The following is a 20,911-nucleotide window of genomic DNA, read 5'->3' as shown; positions in this document are numbered from 1 at the left end:
TCTTTACATCACACAAGCTAGCTTATCGTGGTACATAGCTCTAATGTTCTTAATGAGAAAGAATGCAAATAAATGGTTTGTCATTCTGGACTTGATTCTCTCTAGCTTGTTCCTTAGTCTGTGTTCTGTGCTTTGAGAAAACCATCATTAGAGACTTTTAGCTCAGAAACCTGAAGTAATTTTGTTATAGTTTGTGAATACAAACTCTGGTGTACCCCTAATACAGCAAACTTCAAGGAACTTGGAGAAAAGTTGAATATACCTAGAAAGTAAAATGTTTTTCTATCTTCTCCCTCAGGGGCCTGACATAACAGTGCTGTATTTCAAAGGTTACAATCAGATTTTCTCAGAAACATATGTTAACTGTTAATCATTGTAACTTTGTGAAATGTGGAACTGTTTAATTACCTCAACATTAAATCATTAGCTGGAACCTCAAAACACAGATGTAGCAGGGCCAGTACATCTGCCTCTATCCACAAGAGCCCATACTAAAAAACAACTGTGACTCTCTTTTATACTAGCAATGTTCAGACTCTCATCAGATAGGGGTAAAAGCCATTATAGGGCAAATAATCCCAAGAATAAACCTAGAGGTAAGAAATGACAAATTTGGAAAAGTGTCCCATGCTGATGTTTTCACGTGGTTTTCCGGTTGTCTCTAGAACCTTTCCAAATATATTAAAGGATCATAAGTCATGGCAGCCTAAAACTGCGTGGAGCAGTCATTACCTTAATGATACCAGAAATGTAATTTCAGTAACTAAACTGGAATGTCAAATCTATATTTTCAACTTGGCGTCTTCAGACCAATATAAAAACACTCAATCTGTACCTCCTGAAGATACTTTTTAGGGCCAGTTAACCACCTTCCTATACTTTAAATGTTCTCATATCATAAACTTTTTTACTAACCTCATCTTTGTGCTCATCATTCCCTTGGCATTACTCAACCAAGCAAATTAAACATTCTTTTAAAATGTTAGATGATAAAAATACAAGTGACAAATACTCAGTACTGCAAATATTCAGGATATCCTCAAGTTAAACTGTTCTCATATTTAAAACAGAATTTCTAAAACTATAGGAACAAAGCAAAAGAGTTGGTATATACTGTAGGAAAACTTGACTGTTTAAATGCTGATGAGAAAGCATACTGTAGCCTTTACTACCACATCATCTGGCCTCATGGGTTACATTTTTCCATTTCTGTACTGTAGCAATTGCCCCCCTAAAAAACTCTGACCAGACAAGAGGGGCTAGCTGGTTGATGAGACTGCATCCATTTCAGAATTGTTTTGTGGAAATGAACTGGGACCCAATCCTAGGAGCATGTATTTCTATACTAAATGGTTTTGTTTTCAGTAGGTGTTTAAACTTATTTAAAAATAAGTTGAAAGCAGAAAACATCAGGAAGGAGGAAGGTAGGAAACTTTCTTCCTCTTCTTGTTGAGTACTGTCCAAGGAGACGGGTAAGGCAAATGTTCATTATGGATTGTAACTCACTTTGCTTTGGCTTGGAGACTTCCCTTAAAAAAAAGAAATTTGTTAATAAATGACAAAGAACACATAATAAGGTTAGATTATTGAGACAAATGTCAATTACAAAAGTAAAACCTTAGGTCTTTCTCTATTTAATCTCAACATGTTAAAGAGTAACAATACTTCTATACCTAACCTTGCATTTTTCTATTGAAGTATGATTAGACATTTGACTTATTTGCAGAAATCATTCTAATCACTTACATAGAAAATCTTAAATAACTCTACAAAGAGGTAATATTACTTACTTGTTTTTACAGTTGTGGAACCTAAGGTTTACCAGAGAGGTTTCAAATATAACTTGCCCAACATCATAAGTAAGGAGAGAATAAGGGCAGAATTAGCAGCTCAGCAATCCATACTGATGTTTCTAAAACTCTAAAATTCTTTCTTTTAAAACCACCTTAACATTATATTCTCCCACAAATAAATTAGTGTTATTGCTCCCCTCACTACTTCAAAAGAAAACTTATAATTTGTATTTTCTTTACTACAAACATCTGTAATTTTATAAGTATCTTAAAATATTAGTCATAAAGCCAAAGTAACTATAATCAGTATATAAAGGAAAAACTTCTTGCAATAATATATAAACTCCAGTTACTGAAGTACTATAACCCATAAATAAGCTCCTGAGATTATTTCATCTACTCATTAACTCTCCTCACAGTGTCTAATACGTACCATGTACTGAAATATTTGTTAGATACACTAAATTAGAGCAAACAAATAATCTGGCACAAATTTTATATTCGAACACTATGGAATTTTCATAAAACAGTCTTATTTAAATTACTTTGTGATTTGAGGTGGGGGAAAAAAGACAAAGCAACAAATGCAGAGCTATGTAGTAGTAGCCAGTCTGAAGGCATCATTACAACTACAGTAAAATGTACTGGCTCTCCACTGTAAATCACTGAAAGAGCAAAAATAAGGTAAGTCTGTTAATATTAATGCAAGTTTTTATTCAAGAGATAATACTGAAAATGAGTTGAATTCTAACAAAGGAAAATTTCACCAGTTATCTCCCCTACAATAAAAAGTGGAACTAGTGATCATTTACAACACATAAATAAACTCTACCTTTACATCTCTGAATAAAGCTGTATTCGCTTCTTTGAGAAAGCTATGACTAAACTTTTGCTGATAAGGCTTTGTGAACTGTGTTCAGAAAACTTGACAACACACATACACATATACACACCCTTCAAATGAAGTACCTAGGATTTTTACTCCAGGCTGTTTTTGCAAGTACCTAGGACCCTATAACTTAAGACTGCATATTTCTCCATGAATTCAATTTGAATTGCCTTTACTATGTTTCTCACATAATTTTTAAAAATAATTAGATGTTTATTATGACTTTATAACTCCCTTAAATTATACTTTAATATTTGACATGGTTTCAAAAAATAAATATTCAAGGCCTCAAGTTTTAAATTTTCCTTCAGTGTAATGCACAAAGTTGATAACAAATATTAGTAGGACTACCCTAAAATAAATGTAGCTCTCTTCAAAAAAATCACTTGTTATCCTACAGTTCACTTTCTATTCCATAATTCTAGTAAAGAATATGTTTTTTGGTAATAAAACAACAGTTTAAGATGATTCCGTCCTTGGAAAATCATAATGGCAGTCACTCAAAGAAGTCAATCATTTCTGGAGTCACACTCACAAATCTGTTAGCATTGACCGAGGTCTTATTTTTTTGGTAGTTATTGTTTTAGTTGGCAATATCTGAATTTAAGACAGAGAACATCTCCCACAAAGCCTTATTTTAAATATTACAAAATGTATGCAGAGGATAGACTCATAGAGGCTACGCTGCTGATGGTCTTAAGTAACTCACCCATGAAATGGGTGGTTCTTTTAGAGGATATCCAAATACCTTTTAGCTCTAAAAATAAATGTCCCCACTTTTTCAGCATGTTCCCATTCTTCAATGAGCCTTGAGCAGCTTAACAGTTTTGCTATAAAAACAAACCGCGCTTGTTAACAAACCAAAAACATAAATGGAAACCATAAAGAACATAGTTTTCACAGTTAACAATAAATAAAAGTGCAATAAGTGTTCAAGTAGGACATGTAGTTTAAATACTACATGTGAGTATTTGGCATAGGTCATCTTTTAAAGGCTCTCCGAGGGTCCCTGCCATTACTTATTGTGGTCATGACTGTATGATTATTAGCTGTTCCTGGTAGCTGTGGATTTATAGGCCCCCGGCCATTGCTTCTACCACCATATGAAAATTGGCATCCCCTTGATTCTGGGCCACTCTGAATCCCGTTTCCTAAAAAAGAATAAAAAAAAATTTCATCACCATTTTCAGACACTGATTTACAGAGGTCTACTTATTTAAATTTCTAACATATGCTATTAACTGCTTACAAGTAATATTAGGGAAAACAAATGCCTTTATTCTTAAACTACTAGAAAAAACTCAATGTGGGTTCTAGGTTTCTTCAAACATATGATTACTATAAATATATTAAACTTGAGGCTGTATTAATGGGGGGAAGAAAAACGCAACTTGGGCAAAAGAATGAGAAATTGGTGAAGTAGGAAAAAAGCATAGACAATGCACCGCCTACATTATAAAGAAAGAAGAAAAAGAAAGGGCAAATGGTGTATGAGTACTGGCATTTGGTTCAAATATGGTTAATGATGTTTAAAAAAAGACAATATAACTTTTAAACAAAAAGACAGCAAAGTTTCCCATGATGTGATGATCATCAGATGTGCCAAAACATGTAGCTATCAGTTCAAATAAAACTTCAGCCACCCTAATGAACTCCAATCACAAAAAGGCTTTTCCTCCGTTATTTAAGAATAAGACTTCAAAAGACCTTTAACATGGCTGTAAGAACCACTAATATGTTATCTTAGGGTGAAGGCTAATCTTTTAAAGAGAGTTAGCTATCAGCATGTGAAAAATTAAGGTCAGCTATTAGTCTGAAGATAAAAGGCTTTCAGTGTACAAAAATAATCAGTAATTCTGTACCTATTATAATCACTAGATTTTAGAAATTTTATAAAAGTCAATGGAAAAATAACAGGACACCAAAACTTAGATTTCTTATTAGCCAATGTTCACCACGGTATTCTCAGTGATATATAAATATAGAATGTGCTCAATAAATTAGTTTAATAGGGTATCTACTTTCTAGAAAATCAGCTACTTGGGAATTCCCTGTTTACCAGTAATTCTCTTTAAGTACTAATTTATGCCTGACAGTTTTTTTCTCTAAATCTTTCATAAGAAATATTCCCTTAATTCTTACACCTGATCATTACAAAAAAAAAAAAAAAAAAAAAAAAATTCTTCCTCAGACCAAATGTGCCTGTGCTCATGTATTACACTATTCATGGAATTATTCTTCTGTTCGCTATGTGCCTAAAAAAAAATTTTTTTCATTTAACCAAGATTTTTTTAAAAACCCATTTACATCATCATAACAACATATTATATCCATTCTTTTAATTTTTAAGGTTTTCTTAAAAAAATTTTTTAAAGATTTATCCAAGTCTCTTCCATGTTAAAATATTCAGGAATGTTTCCCAAACATTTGATCTTATTGTATTTCCTAATATTACTCCCCACTCCCCAAAGTGCTAAATAACACTGCAGATACATATTCAGACTCACAAAAAATACAGAATGAAAATGACTTTAAAAAGATTCCTTTTTAAATTGTCTTCATTATGACTGGATTTGCAACCTCACCATAGAATTATAGTACATGGTCAAAATTAGCCTAATCATAAAAATAAGACTATGTATTTGGATTAATTACCCCTTTGTTTTGTTGTCCTCGATAATCTGGATTGGGTTCACTGAAATTTGGCAATTCTGAATAAACCATACAAAATCTGAAAGGAAATAAAGGACAAGTTAAATGATTTCCAAAATAAAGTAATCAACCCCTCTTTATAAAACATGCATAACTTACAGAAATGAAAAATTTATGTGTCATCTGAATTAACTAAAAAGCAACATGCTAACTCAATTTATAACAGAAACTTTCTAAATGCTTATGTTGTATAAAAACATCAAATATTTGATTGCCCACAGTTTATGAAACATCCTATTTTAATTCTTCTATACTGCAAAAATAAATTGTGTCAAAGATCAAGGACACAGAAACACATCATTTGTCCTGTTTTTCCACACAGGCTGATGCCACTGAACCACATTTAGGGTTCCAGAGTGGTTTTTCCAGTGGTGATGGATTTGCACTGATCCATTCACACACTCTCATCCAGTCCCTCTTTTGACCAATCACTGTGAATCTGCAAAGATAATCATTCAAGGTTAAGAGTAGATTCTGCAGGCATGAAAAAAAGACAGCTGGCTATCAATACAAGTTTATCCCAATGCTTCTTGTAAACCAACTATAATATATATTTACATTACAAACAAGCATTTTCTTGGCTCCTCACCCCACAAATAAGGACAAGTTAAATGATTTCCAAAATAAAGTAATCAACCTCACAAATAAAAATTAGAACCAGGTTTGGTAAATGCTAGACTGACTCTGACAAAGTCATTAAGAACTGAGTGACTTCCAGTGGTTCTTCACATAACTGACCTACATTATAAATACTTGAAGGTCAAGACAGGATCCTAAATCTTTTGGTAATATTGATGCCAACCTTTCATAACACATTGTTCTATTACCACTCTAAATACAAACATAAGTGAATCCTAATTTCCTCTTAGCGAAGACAAAGTGTTACCAATTTCTGGTCTTTTAAAAGTTAGCAAGATTGCTTATTTTTCCACACAAAGTATCTTATACCTTAGCATAGAAGTTTTCTTTATTTATTGGTGCCACTTGTGGCTTCTCTCATTAAATATCCTCCAATTTAATGGCATTAAGTAGATGTCTAAGCAATAACCAAGTGGAATGGACTAACGATATGACTTATTGCCTACACCATATTTTATGAGTATATCCCAAATATCTAGGCTATTACAGAGGGTGAATTACCTTTACACCCTTAGAGAGGATGGTTCCTCCAAGTCAGGGTGGAGATTACCAAGGTAGTAGTGTATGGAAGCTCGCAATGCGGCTGCCTGTACGGTACCTAGACTGTGGATAAATACAGGACTTCAATTTTCATTGCTGCAAGTCCTTTTACCATGCGAACATATTCACCCATAAACAGAAAAAGAAAATTTTAGCATATAGCCAAAACCCATAGCTAGCTTCTTATCTGGTAATTCACTAGGAGACAGAATCTACTTCAAATGGCACTTGTGACACCTGAAAAATGCATTCCCAAAGCTTACTGAAATGGTCCCACAGGGGCTTATCTCAAGTGCAGCTTCTTAAGCTCTTTACCAGGAAAAACTGACATTCTCAACCATAGAAAACAGTATGGATGGATAGCTGTTCAACGAACACATACATGGAAGTTATTTGTATTACAGTTAAGTTGCTGAAGGCATTCAGTTTACCAGTCAAAAACAAGCCAAGAAAAAGGTTTATAGCTTATACCTACCAGTTACTTTAGCAGATATTATTTGTAATTTATTCAATTATATAAAATGCATTTTAATACTTACTCCCCAATTTTTTGAAGTTCTCCACCCCTTCCAGTATAAAGTGTCAGACATCCTTTCCACATAGATGCATACCTAGAAAGAAAAGAAACATTAGTTCTGTAGAAATATGTATATTTCCTTCTACTTAAATCAAGTGACTATACTATATATTTTGTATTGGGTGCAGGTGGGGATCAAACTCGAGGTCTACCATAGTGAACCAAATACAATTAATCTAACTTTAACTTGTTACTTACTAAGAAATAATACAAAGAAAACTCTACTGCAAAATTTTGACATAGTCATCTAAACTCTAACCCTAGAAAACAAAGTCTTTTTGCAAAGCAAGCACTGTTATACTCCAAAGGTCACATCTTTAGTCAGTTAACAAAACTAGAACTTATAATTGCAAAATTAAAGCAGAAATTCTTTTTCAATCACAGGATATAGAAAATCAACTCGCTAGTGCTTACTTTTACACTCATTAACTTGGTCTAGTCAGATATTGCTATAATTTTTTCTTTGCCTTCATAAAACACATAAGTTCTCAAGCTACAAAAAACTTGGCAAAATTTAATCAAGGGGCTAAAAAAACCAAGATCACAAATCTCTCACCACTGCCTTTTCAAATGTGCAATTTTTAGCACCAACTTGGCTGAGTATTATTTATGCTGAATGATTCTGAAAACAGATAGCATTATTAGATAAAATAACCCTACATACAAATCTATAAGAAATGTAAATCAATCAATATTATAAAATCAGTCCAAGGTTTGGTTTTCAGTGGTTCTTTGTACAATTACTATGGTAACTTCATGACTTAGAATGGTAAATTAAAAATAACTATTGTTTAAGTATAGTGATAGTTTATCTTTTAAAATAAATAAAAATTTGCTAGTTCCACATTATATTTTTCTCTTCATTTAGTAAGGGTTATTTCTTAAAGACTCCCATCTTATATTAGATAAAAAGTGACAGGAAAAGTGCACAGATATTTCACCTTCCTTACTAAAGTAAAAATCAATGCATATTTTGAGAAAAAAATTCGAAGTTACGACAAAACACTTCCACTTGTTTCAGGAATGAGACCAACATTTGCAGGCTTTTCTGACAAACTTATCAATATTCAAATTACCATTATATAGATGTATACTTTTCTTCAAAAGCCCCTTTCCTTAGATTAAGGGCATTATAATGGGCCAGAAGTTAAGGACATTATAATGGGCCAGACTCTGCTAGATGTGTTATTTTAATAAGATATAATTATTCCCATTTTACAGAAGAGGAAGTTGATGAAGTGTAATAACTTCAAGGTCATACTTGTTAGAAAATAGAGTTTCTTTGGTTTTGAATTTTCCTTTAAATTGCACTCCCTGGTAATACTCCTTAAAATCCTAGATACTATATGGCTACTGAGTTTAGTTTTTCCGCAATTTTTTGGATGGGCACATCCATGTATTTTCTGACTATAATACAGAAAATACTTGAAATACTGTTTCTAGTATATAAAATACTTTAAAGCATTAGATACTTTGGCACCCAAAAGAACTTTAATTACGCTAATCATCACCACACCCTCCCCTGTAGGAATCCTTTATGTTAAGTTAAAGCTGTGGAGGTTTGAAAGACACAATTCATGTCATGAGTCAGTGTATGAGAATAAAATGTCTAAGTCCTGACTCTCACTTCCTTATTTGATGATACTCTGCCCCACTTCCTGAAGATGTAAGGCCTGTAAGATATTACCAAGGGGCTCTAACTTCCTACATTCGGAGTGATCCAACACTTCTCTGAGATTCTATTTACTTATGCCAAATCAATTTCCATCCACTTTTCCTATAGTTATGACCAATAAATTATTACAATTCTATTGATCACAAAGCTTCCAAAATCTATTTTTAAGGCCCTTTTCTAGTCTTTTATGTTCCTAAAATAAAAGTTTGGTAAATTTTTAAAGGCAGTCTAATTACCAAACAAAAAAGGTTCTGCTAAATTATTTTTAAAAGCCAACCTTACAACTGACATTTTGGATGGTGCCTTTCTGCCAAACATTTTCTGCATGTCATTCTGGTTTTTGTACCACACTGACCTTAAGGCAGAAGGCACAAGGAATCAATCATTTTCCAGAATGTGCCTTCCAGATATTGTAGACTTCTCCTCTAAATAAGTACAAGTAAAATATTGGCAGGATTTCGAGTCATTAAAATGGGAGAAAAGCTGGAAAAGAACTAAGTGACAACTATATTAAAATATTTCTGAAATAGATAAAGTATGAACTACGTTAATCCTATCAATCTAGTAAAGGCTCAATAATCCCAGAACAGTATTTAAAAATCTACGCCGGGGTGAGGGGGGTGGTTAGATACGTGGCTGAAACTGACCGCTTTTAAAGGCAAGTTTGTTACATTCCAACTCTGTTCACCATCCGAAGTTAACATGAAAGGGGCTCAAAATTCCTTGGGAGTGGCCCACAGAAAAGACGGAACTTCAGAACTTGCCAAGGTCCTGAGCGTCAGCCAATTCCGATTCTAAAAACTGCTATTTAAAAAGCACTTCCCCCCACCCTATACCCTTTTTATGCACACCTACCCTCTGGTCAACCGAATAATATCCCCTGGCTGTATAAGACCTCCGATTTCATCCCACACGGAAATAGTGATGCTGCCCGTTTTATCTGCTACTTTGCATGATCTCACTTCATGGCCGTCTTTGGTTTTGGTCACGCGTCCTATGAGGATTTAAAAATCAAAAGGGGGAAGAGGGTGTATTAGATAATAAGGACTTCGAGAAAGAACTCCCGGACTTTAATGCATCTGAAAGGTCGAAAGAAGTCGAGACCCGGGTACATGCCGCCAGGATCCGAGCCCTGGCAGGATCCACCCGGACCACGTGGATGGGGAAGGGAGGCGGAAGAGAAGGGAGGGGGAGGGGAGCCCCCGGCTCGCGGACCCGGCGGCGCCCTACCCTCCAGCCCCGCGACGCACGGGGAACGGAGGGGTGGGCTGCGGACCCCACTTACCTATCTCCAGGACAATAAAGACGACATTTAAGTTTTTCAGTCCAGGCTTAATATCTTTTATAAAAAGAGGTGGGTCGTTGACCCCATTCATATTGAGGCAGGTGCGGCTACGGCTGCGGAGACGCGAGTGGGAAGGGAGCGGGACAAAGCTTCCCACCCTCCCAGGCAGGGGCGAGGGTGGAAGGGCGACCTTGGGCGGGGGTGGCGAGAGAAGGGGCAGAAAGCAGTTAGTGAAGGACCGAGAAAAACAGCCCAGACTGCACTGAGCCTTAAAAAAAAAAAAAAGAAAAGAAAAGAAAGCGCTCACAAGTTTAAAAAAAAGAAAAAGAAAGACAAACCACTCCGCACACCAACCCCGCTCCCAAGGGGGCGACAAGAGGGCAACCGTGCGAACCGTCCCCTTCTTAGGATAAATGGCAGAAAAAAAGACAGCGAGGGAACGCCTCTGCTCTGAGTCCCGCTCACATACACATGGGCGCGCGCCCAATCTCTCCCGGGCTCCGGGAGGGGGACCGACTGTCACAGCGAACCGGCAGTAAAGACTGAGCAGCTGCGCACCAAGCGTCCCAAACAGCGACTGCCGAACGCGCCCGCGCATCGGCTGAACCCTCGGAACGCCCCGCCCCTTGTGACGTAAGTGGCGTCGGCACGCCCGCGGCCCCGCCCACCAGGCGGAGAGCGGAGCGGAAAAGTGAAGGGGCGGGAACTGGCCCGCGACGTTCGCTCAGCTCCCCTCACTCCTCCCTAGGGCTGTCAGCGTGGCCCCGCCCCCTCAGCCTTCCAATGGGCTCTCGGAGCGACCCAGCCTTCCTCTCGATTCCGCTGTAGCTTCGCAGCGTCCGTTTGCCCTGCCTAGTTTTCTTTTGCCCGGCTGCTACCACCCACTGTCAATCCTTAGAGTTTTCTTGCCTTATTCTCCTTAGGGTTCAGTCCTCCACCCCTGCCCTTTTAGTCCTATAGTCACCAGGAACCGTTGCTGTGTTTAGGATCCAGTGAGTACGTCAAAGAACATGCTGTCCGATAAGAACAGGTTCAAGTAAGGTGTCTGGTTGGGGTTGAAGGAGAAAACTGGGAAGGCATGGTCCTTAGCTTCCAGTCTGGAATTGTAGGACTAGAAGGGGACTTGGAGGTCAATTTGACTGTTTTATTTTAACCATCTTTAAATTGACATCCGGAAAGCTGAGGTAGTTTGCTTGAAGGTCACCCAGCAACTTGTGAGCAAGCAGAACTTCAACACAAGTCTTCCTACCTGGTCTTGCAGTCTTCACTCTATAATAGGGTGGAGAGACAAGGAGTTAAATTCCTTTGCAAACTTATTTTTCATTACCCTTTCCGTCTCAGTTTACACCTATTTGCTTTTCTCTCTGCTTTTTTGTTTGTTTGTTTTGTTTTGTTTTGTTTTTAAGGCTATATTTTTAGAGCATTTTCAGGTTCAAAACAAAATTTGGAGGTGGCTACAGAGACTGCATGGCAGAAGCCTTAATTTTTCCTTGATTCTTTCTGAATATTCTTAGATCGACCACCATTTCCTAAACATCTGCAAACAAGCGGCATAGATATATTAATGCTCCAGAAGCTAGTTTCAAAAATAATCATATTAGGAAGAGAATCAAGACATTCTAATGAAGCAGACGCTTCTATTTCATGAACAAATAAGTCCGGAGTGCCAAAGACACTGATGTAATGCTGAAAAGTGGTGTAAAATAATATTATAAGCATGATTTCGACATCGAATAAAACAAATAATGAAACATGTCAGTTAATAGCAGAACCACATCCAACCTCAGACTTCCAAAGACTTCCAATCTGGATCAGAAGCTGTGATTCTACCATGATTATCTGACAGGACTTGATGTTCCAATTGGATTTTCCTCAAAGCTATATTCTTTGACACTGGCAAAAAACATTCTCACAGAGGTAATGTTTAAATCAAATCTTTTGTTTTAAAGGCTTGCCAATATTTTTAAAAGATTAACAGTAGAAAGAAAACCAGTTAAGAATGTTGAGCAGAGTTGTGGCCAAGAATTTAGACAAAGAAAGCCACTCCTTGCATCCTCAGTCATTTGTTCCCAGAAAGGGGATTAGCTAGAACTCCTCAGACTAATTTTATTGACATTTATGAAGAAGAACCAGACACTTAGGAAACCAAGCCCCACGAAAGCAGAAGCTGGTGCTGGGAGAAGCAGCCCAGCCCTGCCCTTCCCCCACAGGACAGAACTCAGCAGAACATCTACTTCCTTCCCTACTAACTCAGCAGGTCTCAGAAAGGAAATGGCAACCAAGTGCTTTCTCATTTACCAAAACTAAAGACAACCTTAAGAAACAAGATAATGTGTGCAGTGCAGGAACTCTTCAAGCCAGGCCAGTTTTGGGGGGTTTCAACTATCCCCAAATCACTCCTCAAGGGCGATGTTTAACAAAAAGAGAAGGGGCTATCCAGAACAACTATTGTCACCCAGATAATCTTTCCTAATATTACCATTTAGTAAAATAAACAGAGATCTATCACTTGGTCCAGCTTGTTAGGTCATAATGATTATATTATTGATTCTTTACTATATTCATAAGATTACTTCACAGTCTTCTTCCTTCTAAGACAGTTCTTCAGGCCTCCTTATTTTCATAGCCCAGACATAAACTTATTCTGAGATGATGAGAGGTTTATGCTCAGAATCTCAATACCACTACTCTATGTAAAGAAAATATTGCTTAGTAAGACCCAGTGCAATACAGAAGGGCATCCATTAAAATTCTGTACATAAGACTCCAGTTAACTGGGTGCTCACTGATAAAGGATTTCCTATAAATTTTGCCTATCACCCTCTACCCATGCTCACTCGCAGGTTCTGGTTTCTTGGATCACAAAGTTAATTTTCACTTTCTTTGCACAATCCAGCAATTTAAAACTATTTCAAAATCACATCAATAAAGCAGCTAGCCAAGAACTGTTTGATACCAAATATCTTGAGTGGTAAACTAACAATTAAAAAAATTAACAAGAACTACAGCATTCTCACATTATAGAGATAGTCCATTTTGTGGGATAACAGGAAAGGTGAATGTATATATTTTTCTTAATCTTCTTAAAAAGATTTAACCAAAAGACTCATAAGTAATATTTAATAATATTTATAACAATAGCTACACAAACCATCCTATATAATGGTAAATGCTAACACACATTGAGCATTTGCTATGTGCCAGGCATTTTACACTTATGAACTTAATATATTTATTAATATATTAATAATATGTGTGAAATGAATTTTCTCATTTAATAGTAAGTTATGGATCTGGGATTTAAAACTAACTCTGTTACATGCAAAAATGTTTTCTACAAAACATTATTTGCTCTAAAAAGTGCATTTTTTTGTTGTTGTTACCTAAGTGAGTAATTGGGTTTTTTCAAAGGCTTTGTAGTTCTCAGTGATTAGTTCAGTAACGTTTTATCTGATCTCCAATGTCTACTTGTGTGGGGCAGTGAAATCGAATAACTTTATAATTTTCCTTGGGAAGAAATGCATCACTAAATGGGTTAGTTCAACTTAGCTATATTATCTTTTCAATGATAGAATAAAGAACTTCCGTGTTCTAAAAAGTTTTTTTCAAGAATATCATACATATAAATAGCCACCTGAATTTATTGTTTATTCAGCTGAAAAAACAAAATATTATTGGCAATTGAACTAACTCAAAACCAATAAAAGTATTTCTTCATTAATGGAAGATTTATCTAACTGGAGTATATATCAAAGTCCTCCTACTTAAAGGAATATTGTAAAAATGCTACAAATCATATGTACAAAGAGAGCATGAGAAGGCTTCTGCTGGATCAAAAGTCTTTTTCATATTTTATGTCTAGATGCTTCAAAAAGAGTTACTTGCTACCATTTGCTGATGTTTCCCAGTGTACTATGTTGCTATAGACTGAAAGTTTGTGTCCCCTCAAAATTTATATGTTAAAAACCTAATCCCCAATGTGATGGTATTTGGTAGTGGAGCCTTTGAGAGGTGCTTAGGTATCACACACATGCATTCATTTGCATATACCAGGAAATACTTTCCACAAACAGCAAATACTTTCTGCAAACCCCTAAATAAGAGCATTTCTCACATGAACATAGAATGTTCCAGTTGGAAGATTGCTTACAAATAAGGTACTCGAACCCTTTCATTTTATGTATGAAAAAATACAGCCCCAGAGATGTGATCAAGTCCCTAATGAATTAGAGGATCTCAGTAATAATCATCATAGGCTGCTAATATCATGACAAGAGGGACAACCAGTCCAAACCAATTGAATCAGAATCTCTGAAGGTAAGACTTGGGTACCAATATATTTTAAAACACCTCGGGGAATTACAATGTGCAACTAAGTCTTAGAACCACAGCAGTTTAGAAGAGACTTTTTTTTCTATAATATTTTCTTTGTTTTTCACATACCTATTCATACTCTGGCACAGTATTTCCTTTATACTAACTAGCTCGGGAAATCCTGCATTGAGATAAATTTCTAGAAGTGAAATCACTGAGTACACAGTTAAGACTTCTGATATGTATTATAAAATTACCTTTGAGGAATTTTGAAGAGATTTACGCCCCCTATTTGTCTTTTATATATTTATTAAACATAACTCATTAATTTAGTCAACAAATATTTATTGAATTACTACGTGCCAGCACTGGGACTGCATCAGCAAAAAATAATACAAACAAAAATCCCTGACTTCATAGAGCTTATATTCTAATGTACGTAGGCAGACAATAGATTTTAAATAAGTAAAAGTATATAGTATATTAGATTTTAAATAAGTAAAAGTATATAGTATATTAGAGAGTGATGGGAACTAAGGTGAAAAATGAAGAAAAGAAGAGGATAGGGATTTAGCAGGAACAGCTGCAGAGAGTGGGCAGGGAAGGTGATATTTGAGTAAAGGTACAAAGGAGGGGAGGGAGCCATTGAAAAGGCCTAAGCTGCCTGGAAGGCTACTGTAACTAAGGCAGAGTGAGCAAGGAGAGAGTGTAGATGATGAGGATGAGGAGGAGGCTGCCTATCATATTTGAGGACTTTGGCTTTTACTCTGAGACAAGAATCTGTCGGAATGTTTTCAGCAAAGACCGGACATGCTAACCTGATTTATCAGGATCATTCTGACTTTGGGGTGGAGAAGAAAAGGATCAAGGGTGGAAAGAGGAACATCAGTTAGGTGGTTATTTTATTAACTTCCTTGAAATGTGTAGTGGCTTGCACCAGGGTGGTAGCAGTAAGCAAGGTAAATGTGATCAGCATCTGTATTGATTTTGAAGATAGAGCCAACAGGTTCTCTGTCTGGTTGGATGTAGAGCATGAGAAAACTAGATGAGTCAGTATGACCTCTAGATTTCTGGTCTGAGCAACTGGAAAGATGGAGTTATCATTCACCGAAATGGGGAAGACTGCTGTGGAACAGATTGGGGGATGTAGAAAGATCCTTTGAGAGGTGATTTTAAGAGAGTCATTTGAGACATGAAAAACAGTAAGGCAGGAAGAACACAATAAAGTGAGTGGTGTGTTGGAAGCACTGGGTGAACTGAGTGTTTCTGGGAAGACAGGATGATTGTGTCAAATGCTTCTGATAAATCGGGTGAGAGAAAACTGAGGGTTGATTATTGGATTTAGCAAAAATCAAGGTCATTTGTGACCTGGACAAGAGGAGTAGCAATGGAATTGGTGAGGGTGAAAGCCTGAATGGATTGAGTTAAAGAGAGAACAGAAGTTGAAGAATTGGAAATGTTAAAGCAAGTAAATATAGCTCCTTCTAAGAGGATTGCTGCAAACGAAAGAGAAATGGGCAATAACTTGAGAAAGTAGGACAAAAGAGATTTTCTTAAGATGTGAAAAATAACATCATGACTTTCGGCTGAAGGGAATGATGCCATCGATAGAGGAAGGAATGGAAATTTCTGGAGATGCATCCTTCTTCAATAGATGAGGGGGTGGGAGCGAGTGCCCCGGCAAAAGGGTTGACGTGAGCATAGAAGGTTTCTGTAATAAGAGGATAGTTTTTAGTAGGTGGGATGACACAGTGGTGTCAGCTTATGAAAATTCCCTTCTGATTGCTACTATTTTCTGAGTGAAATAAGATCATCAGTTTAAAGTGAGGGTAGGGAGAAAATGCTGGAAGTTTGAAGTGTAAGAAGAAGGTATGAAATTGTTGTCAGGGGACACAGGAGAGTGAGTGAACTAGGGAAATGAATTACGATTTTAGAACAGGACTATAAAATCTCACTTGAAGGCAATTAACAGTAAATTTATAGTTAGACTAGCGCACATGGCTTTATATTTTTCTTCAGACACATTCATCTATGAACATTTAGGCACAGACTAGGCTGAGAATTGGATTTAACCAGTATTGGAATTTTGACAAGTGACAATAACTCTGTTTTTTGCAAAGTATGTTGTACAGATCTTTTCCCAGTTTGTAATTTGCTTTTTCCTTTTATCTGAATTGTTTTAAGTACAGAAACTTTATATTTTTATATGGTCAAATCTATTATCTTTTCCTATGGTTTCTTCCATTACTTTTTTGCTTGAGGGAGCCCTCCCTCATAAATCAATGAAATAAACTTACTTTTATACCTTTTCCAATTTTTTATAGTTGATTTTTAACTCTTTAATCTACCTGTGTATAAGCTATGATGCAAAGTTCTAATAAAATACTCATCCAAAATTTTCTTTTTCCCACATTAATTATTAAAGAAACAATTCCTTACCCTTAGATTTGTAATTTCTTTAAAATCTATTATCTTATTATCTTTTTATTTTTTATAACCTCTAGTTCCAGCGTGTTATTTCTAGGTCACTGATTTATCTGTCTATTCTCAGTATTTAACATGATTTAATTATTGTATAGAGTACTTCAGTATCTGATAAGATAAACACCAACCTTCAGCCCCCTTTTTTATAAATATGCTTTAACCATTCTCGCTTAGTTATTTTTCTCAAAAATTTGGTTATGACTCAAAACAAACATATCCTCTCAGGATATGTTTGGAATTTAAAGAAGCCTAAACATTAATTTGGAAAATATCAATTTCTGTACAATACTCAAGTTCCCCATTCATGAACCATGCTATGAGCCTCTATTCTTTTAACTCTTACTGGATTGATTACTCATTCATATTTTTATACACTTTAAATTCCCCTGAGATACAGTTTTGCTTTGATTTTGATTTTACTAGAGTGATTCCTCAGATAAATTCCCCACAAAGAAAAGCTGAAGGTAACTGTCTGATACTTTACATACCCCAAGATGTCTAATTTTTTTCTCATAAATATATGATATTTTGGGCAGGTATAGGATCTTAAGATTGCAATCTTTTTCTCTTAGTATTTATCACTAAGTCCAATAGATAGAATGTTCCTTGAAAAGCTATTAGAAGAAAAAACTAGAAAACAACCTAAATGTCAAAAAAGAAGAGATTTATTAAATAAGTGTAACATTAGTAGGGAAGTCTATAAATGATTTTTTAAATGAAGGAAAGTAAACATCCTTTGATAAGGAAACAAATCTATGTGAAAAAAGGAGGCTGCATAATATGTATACTGATTACATTTTTGAAAAATTAAAATCTTGCATGAATATGTATTAGTATATCTATTTTCATATTTGTATATCTAGAAAAATATGTACCAAATATTAACAAATCACTATGGGAATTAAGATTAATATATGGAGGAGAAGGAACTTTTACTTTTTATTTTATAAACTCTAAATTATTTGAAGTTTTAAAATTATGTCTTATTACTAATTAACAGGTATGCAATTTTATACAGCCAGTGTACACATTTACTTAACCTTTTTTCATGCCTTTATTTTACCTGAGACTGTTAACCTCACTCCCTCCTGTACAAACACTGAGTCAGGTACCTCTTCTAAGTATTGCCACGACAGACTGCATTTATTCCAATTATAGAACTTACACTTTAATTTATAATTGCCTATTTATTTGTCAATTATTCCAAGTAGCAAGAAAAATCAGGTACTTTTCCTACTTCATCATTTTATGTTACACCTTACAAAGTATCAATTTAATAACTATGAGTTGAAAATGTCTGTATGATTCGAAAGAGAATGTGTATTCTCTGGTTCTCTGGAAAGTAAAAGAGGCTGTTCAGAAGGTAGAAAACAGAAGTGATATAGGCAGGGTGGAAAGTCCTGTGGGTGAGCTGTGTCCATTGGTTGAGCAGCCAAACCACCATGGGAATGGTTCCTTTAACTGTAATCTAAGTAGGTCAAAGGAAACAAGGTGAAGACTTATGGGAGAGACTATGCAAGAGCAATAAGAGGGTAACTGGCCTTCTCCACCTGGGGAATTCCACACTTGGGTAGGAGAATAATATGTAAATCTCTCTTTCTGGTGACCTAGCAATTCACTTATCCTATGTGAATGGGATACATAGGAGTAGCTTGGAACTTCTGAAGGGTAAGTTGGAAGGCACATATCACTGTAAAAGCAAGAGAGAGCAGATGTTGCTTATTAGGTTAAAGACTAAGCTGTCCACCCTTACTCTCCCCCCCAAAAAAATACGAAAAAGTATATATCTATATACAGAGGATTAAATAACATGGACGTTTATTTCTTTCTCATGTTACAGTCCTAAGCAGTCAAGTTTGCCAGTCTCTATCCTACAAAGTCACTCCAGTACCCAAATTTCTTCCATTTATTATTGCTTCACTATTCCCTAAGGTGATACTTTCATCCTCATGGTCAAAGTTAGGTTGTGAGCACATTCAGTGTTCCAGCCTGTGAGAAGAAAAAAGAGAGGAACTCCAAGGCAAGTGGCCTATCTTTTAAGGTAGAGATGACCCAGACATTACATATAACTTGAATTTACATATAATCATCTCTAGTTGTGAAAACAGGATGAAGATGTAATCTCTAGCTGATAGCCATGTGCCTAGTGTAATCTCTATTTCCATGGAAGAAGAAGGAATGGATTTTGGCGAAGAACTACAAATTTTGCCATATAAAGAAATCAATACTGTGTTCGTAACATGAAACTCTAGTGCCATCAAATGCTCCTCTAAGTCTAACTAACGCACATGCAGTGCAAAGACCAAGGACAGTGGAGGGAAATTGAAGCTCACCGTATTGAATTTAAGCAATTGTTCTTTATTATGAGATAATGTCCTTCCTATTTTTTATGCTAAAAGATCTTTATATATGGTGATAATGGTAGATAGCATTTTAAATGCCCTTAAAAAAAAAAGTAAAACAGAACATTGGCAATATTCCCCAATTTGTCTGTGTGTGTTTGTAGAGATTTTACAGGTTCTTGAAATCCTTATCTGAGACCAGTGCTCCCATATGACAATCAAACACAGAGGGGCAGCAGAGGTGCCAGTAGTTAGGACAATTATTATCCTACTCCTCTTTCAACAGTGAAGGTGGCATCTCACTCCCAGGATAGATTTCCAAAACTCTGCCCACTGGCTGTCTCCCTTACCTTAGCTGGTTAGGCTCCCTCCTCTGGATTCCCCTAATATTCTTTATATGGTTTCACCATAGCATTTATCATATTGCATTGTATTAAAAATTAACATCTTTCTCTTCCTACCTGAATATGAGTACCTCAAAAATAAGGATGGTGTGCTCACTGAAAGTGCTAGTTCTTCTTCAACACATATTAGTTTCCTAGGACTGCCACAACAAAATACTACAGACTAGGCAGCTTAAGCAACAGAAGTTTGTTTTCTCACAGTTATAGAATCTAGAAATCCAAGATCAAGGTGTTTGTAGGACTGGTTTATTCTGAGGCCTTTCTCCTTAGCATACAGATGGCCAGCTTCTCACTCTGTCCTCGCATGGTCTTTACTCTATGCATAAAGATCCCTGGTGTCTCATTATGCATCCAAATTTCCTCTTCTTGTAAGGATATCGGTCAGATTGGTTTAGGACCCACTCTAATAGCCTCATTTTAACTTTACCTCTTTAAAGGCCCTGTCTTCAAAAACAGTCATTTTCTCAGGTATTACGGGTTAGGGTTTCAACATATCAATTTGGTGGGGAGGGTACAATTCAGCCCATAATGACATCTTTATGGTTTAAAAGGTAACCTATGTTTTTAAAAATCAAATTATGCAGAAATATATAAGTAGAAAGTCAAAGTATCCTATCATCTCACCCCTCATGAGAATAGCTCCCAACAGTTAGGATAATAATTGTTTCTTGAATGAATGAGTGAGTGAGCAGTGGTGTGGTTCCCATATTATGCCCAAAGAAAATAAGACACCAAACGACTAGGAAACTTTTTCAAAGTCATGAAACTACTTAATGAAAGGAGGACCATAACTCAGTTCTACCAACCTCTCATTCAGTGTTCTTTCTATTATCCTGTGCTACGACTTTTTATAATTATTGTAACTTTTGAATACTTGTGTTTCTCATTTTTAATGTTTGAGTGGGTAAGCTGAAGATTTTATATTTGTTTAAAAGTTACCAAACTTAATAAATTTAAGTGCTCTTCATTTATACCTGCCCTTGCCTTGGGATCTTTCTGTAGCAAGAATCGGATACTTGCTCAGATTAATTTTCAGGTATCTATTGCTGCATAACAAACCTTGTCAAAACTGAGTGGCCTGAAACAGCAACTATTTTACTTTCATGATTCTGTAGGCCGGCCATCTGGGAGTGAGTTTGATGGCCTTGCCTGCAATCCCTCATGCGGCCTCATTCGCATATCTAGTAGTTGGTCCTAGCCTTGCACTGTGGTGCTTCTTTTGTCCTCCATATTGTTTTACCTCCTCTGGTAAGCTAC

At 36.0% G+C, this 20,911-nt stretch overlaps 1 protein-coding gene across 3 annotated transcripts; it reads right to left on the bottom strand.

The window, feature by feature from the left end:
- Positions 1-2,482: 2,482 nt before the first annotated feature.
- NABP1 (nucleic acid binding protein 1) lies at positions 2,483-10,708 on the bottom strand. 3 transcript variants are annotated; one of them, XM_039844293.1, is made up of 6 exons: positions 10,111-10,705; positions 9,681-9,819; positions 7,113-7,184; positions 5,338-5,413; positions 4,885-4,937; positions 2,483-3,833 (listed from the first exon to the last, which is right to left on the bottom strand). In XM_039844293.1, the coding sequence occupies exons 1-6, from the start codon at positions 10,199-10,201 to the stop codon at positions 3,776-3,778; spliced, it is 489 nt and encodes a 162-aa protein (XP_039700227.1). In that variant the 5' UTR covers positions 10,202-10,705; the 3' UTR covers positions 2,483-3,775. The 3 variants fall into 3 exon arrangements, 2 of the variants coding, with proteins under 2 accessions (XP_039700227.1, XP_039700229.1); XR_005648977.1 differs by lacking the exon at positions 2,483-3,833 and adding an exon at positions 6,535-6,636 and having other exon boundaries at positions 4,881-4,937; positions 10,111-10,708; XM_039844295.1 differs by lacking the exon at positions 4,885-4,937.
- Between the last annotated feature and the right edge of the window lie 10,203 nt (positions 10,709-20,911).

Source organism: Pteropus medius, unplaced genomic scaffold (assembly GCF_902729225.1).
Source record: "Pteropus medius unplaced genomic scaffold, Ma_sr-lr_union100, whole genome shotgun sequence".
NCBI classification, from domain to species: Eukaryota; Metazoa; Chordata; class Mammalia; order Chiroptera; family Pteropodidae; genus Pteropus; species Pteropus medius.
The sequence above is the reverse complement of the archived record's forward strand: the minus strand, read 5'-3'. Positions and strand labels throughout refer to the sequence as shown.

What these genes read in the sequence shown, in the direction of transcription:
- NABP1 (XM_039844293.1), bottom strand. Translation starts at nt 10,201, where the DNA reads ATGAATGGGGTCAACGACCCACCTCTTTTTATAAAAGATATTAAGCCT. An exon ending in GAACTTCAAAAAATTGGGGA is followed by an intron (nt 5,414 to 7,112) that starts GTAAGTATTAAA and finishes ATTTCCTTTCAG; the next exon opens with ATTTTGTATGGTTTATTCAG. An exon ending in GAGGACAACAAAACAAAGGG is followed by an intron (nt 4,938 to 5,337) that starts GTAATTAATCCA and finishes ATTTTTTTTTAG; the next exon opens with GCACATAGCGAACAGAAGAA.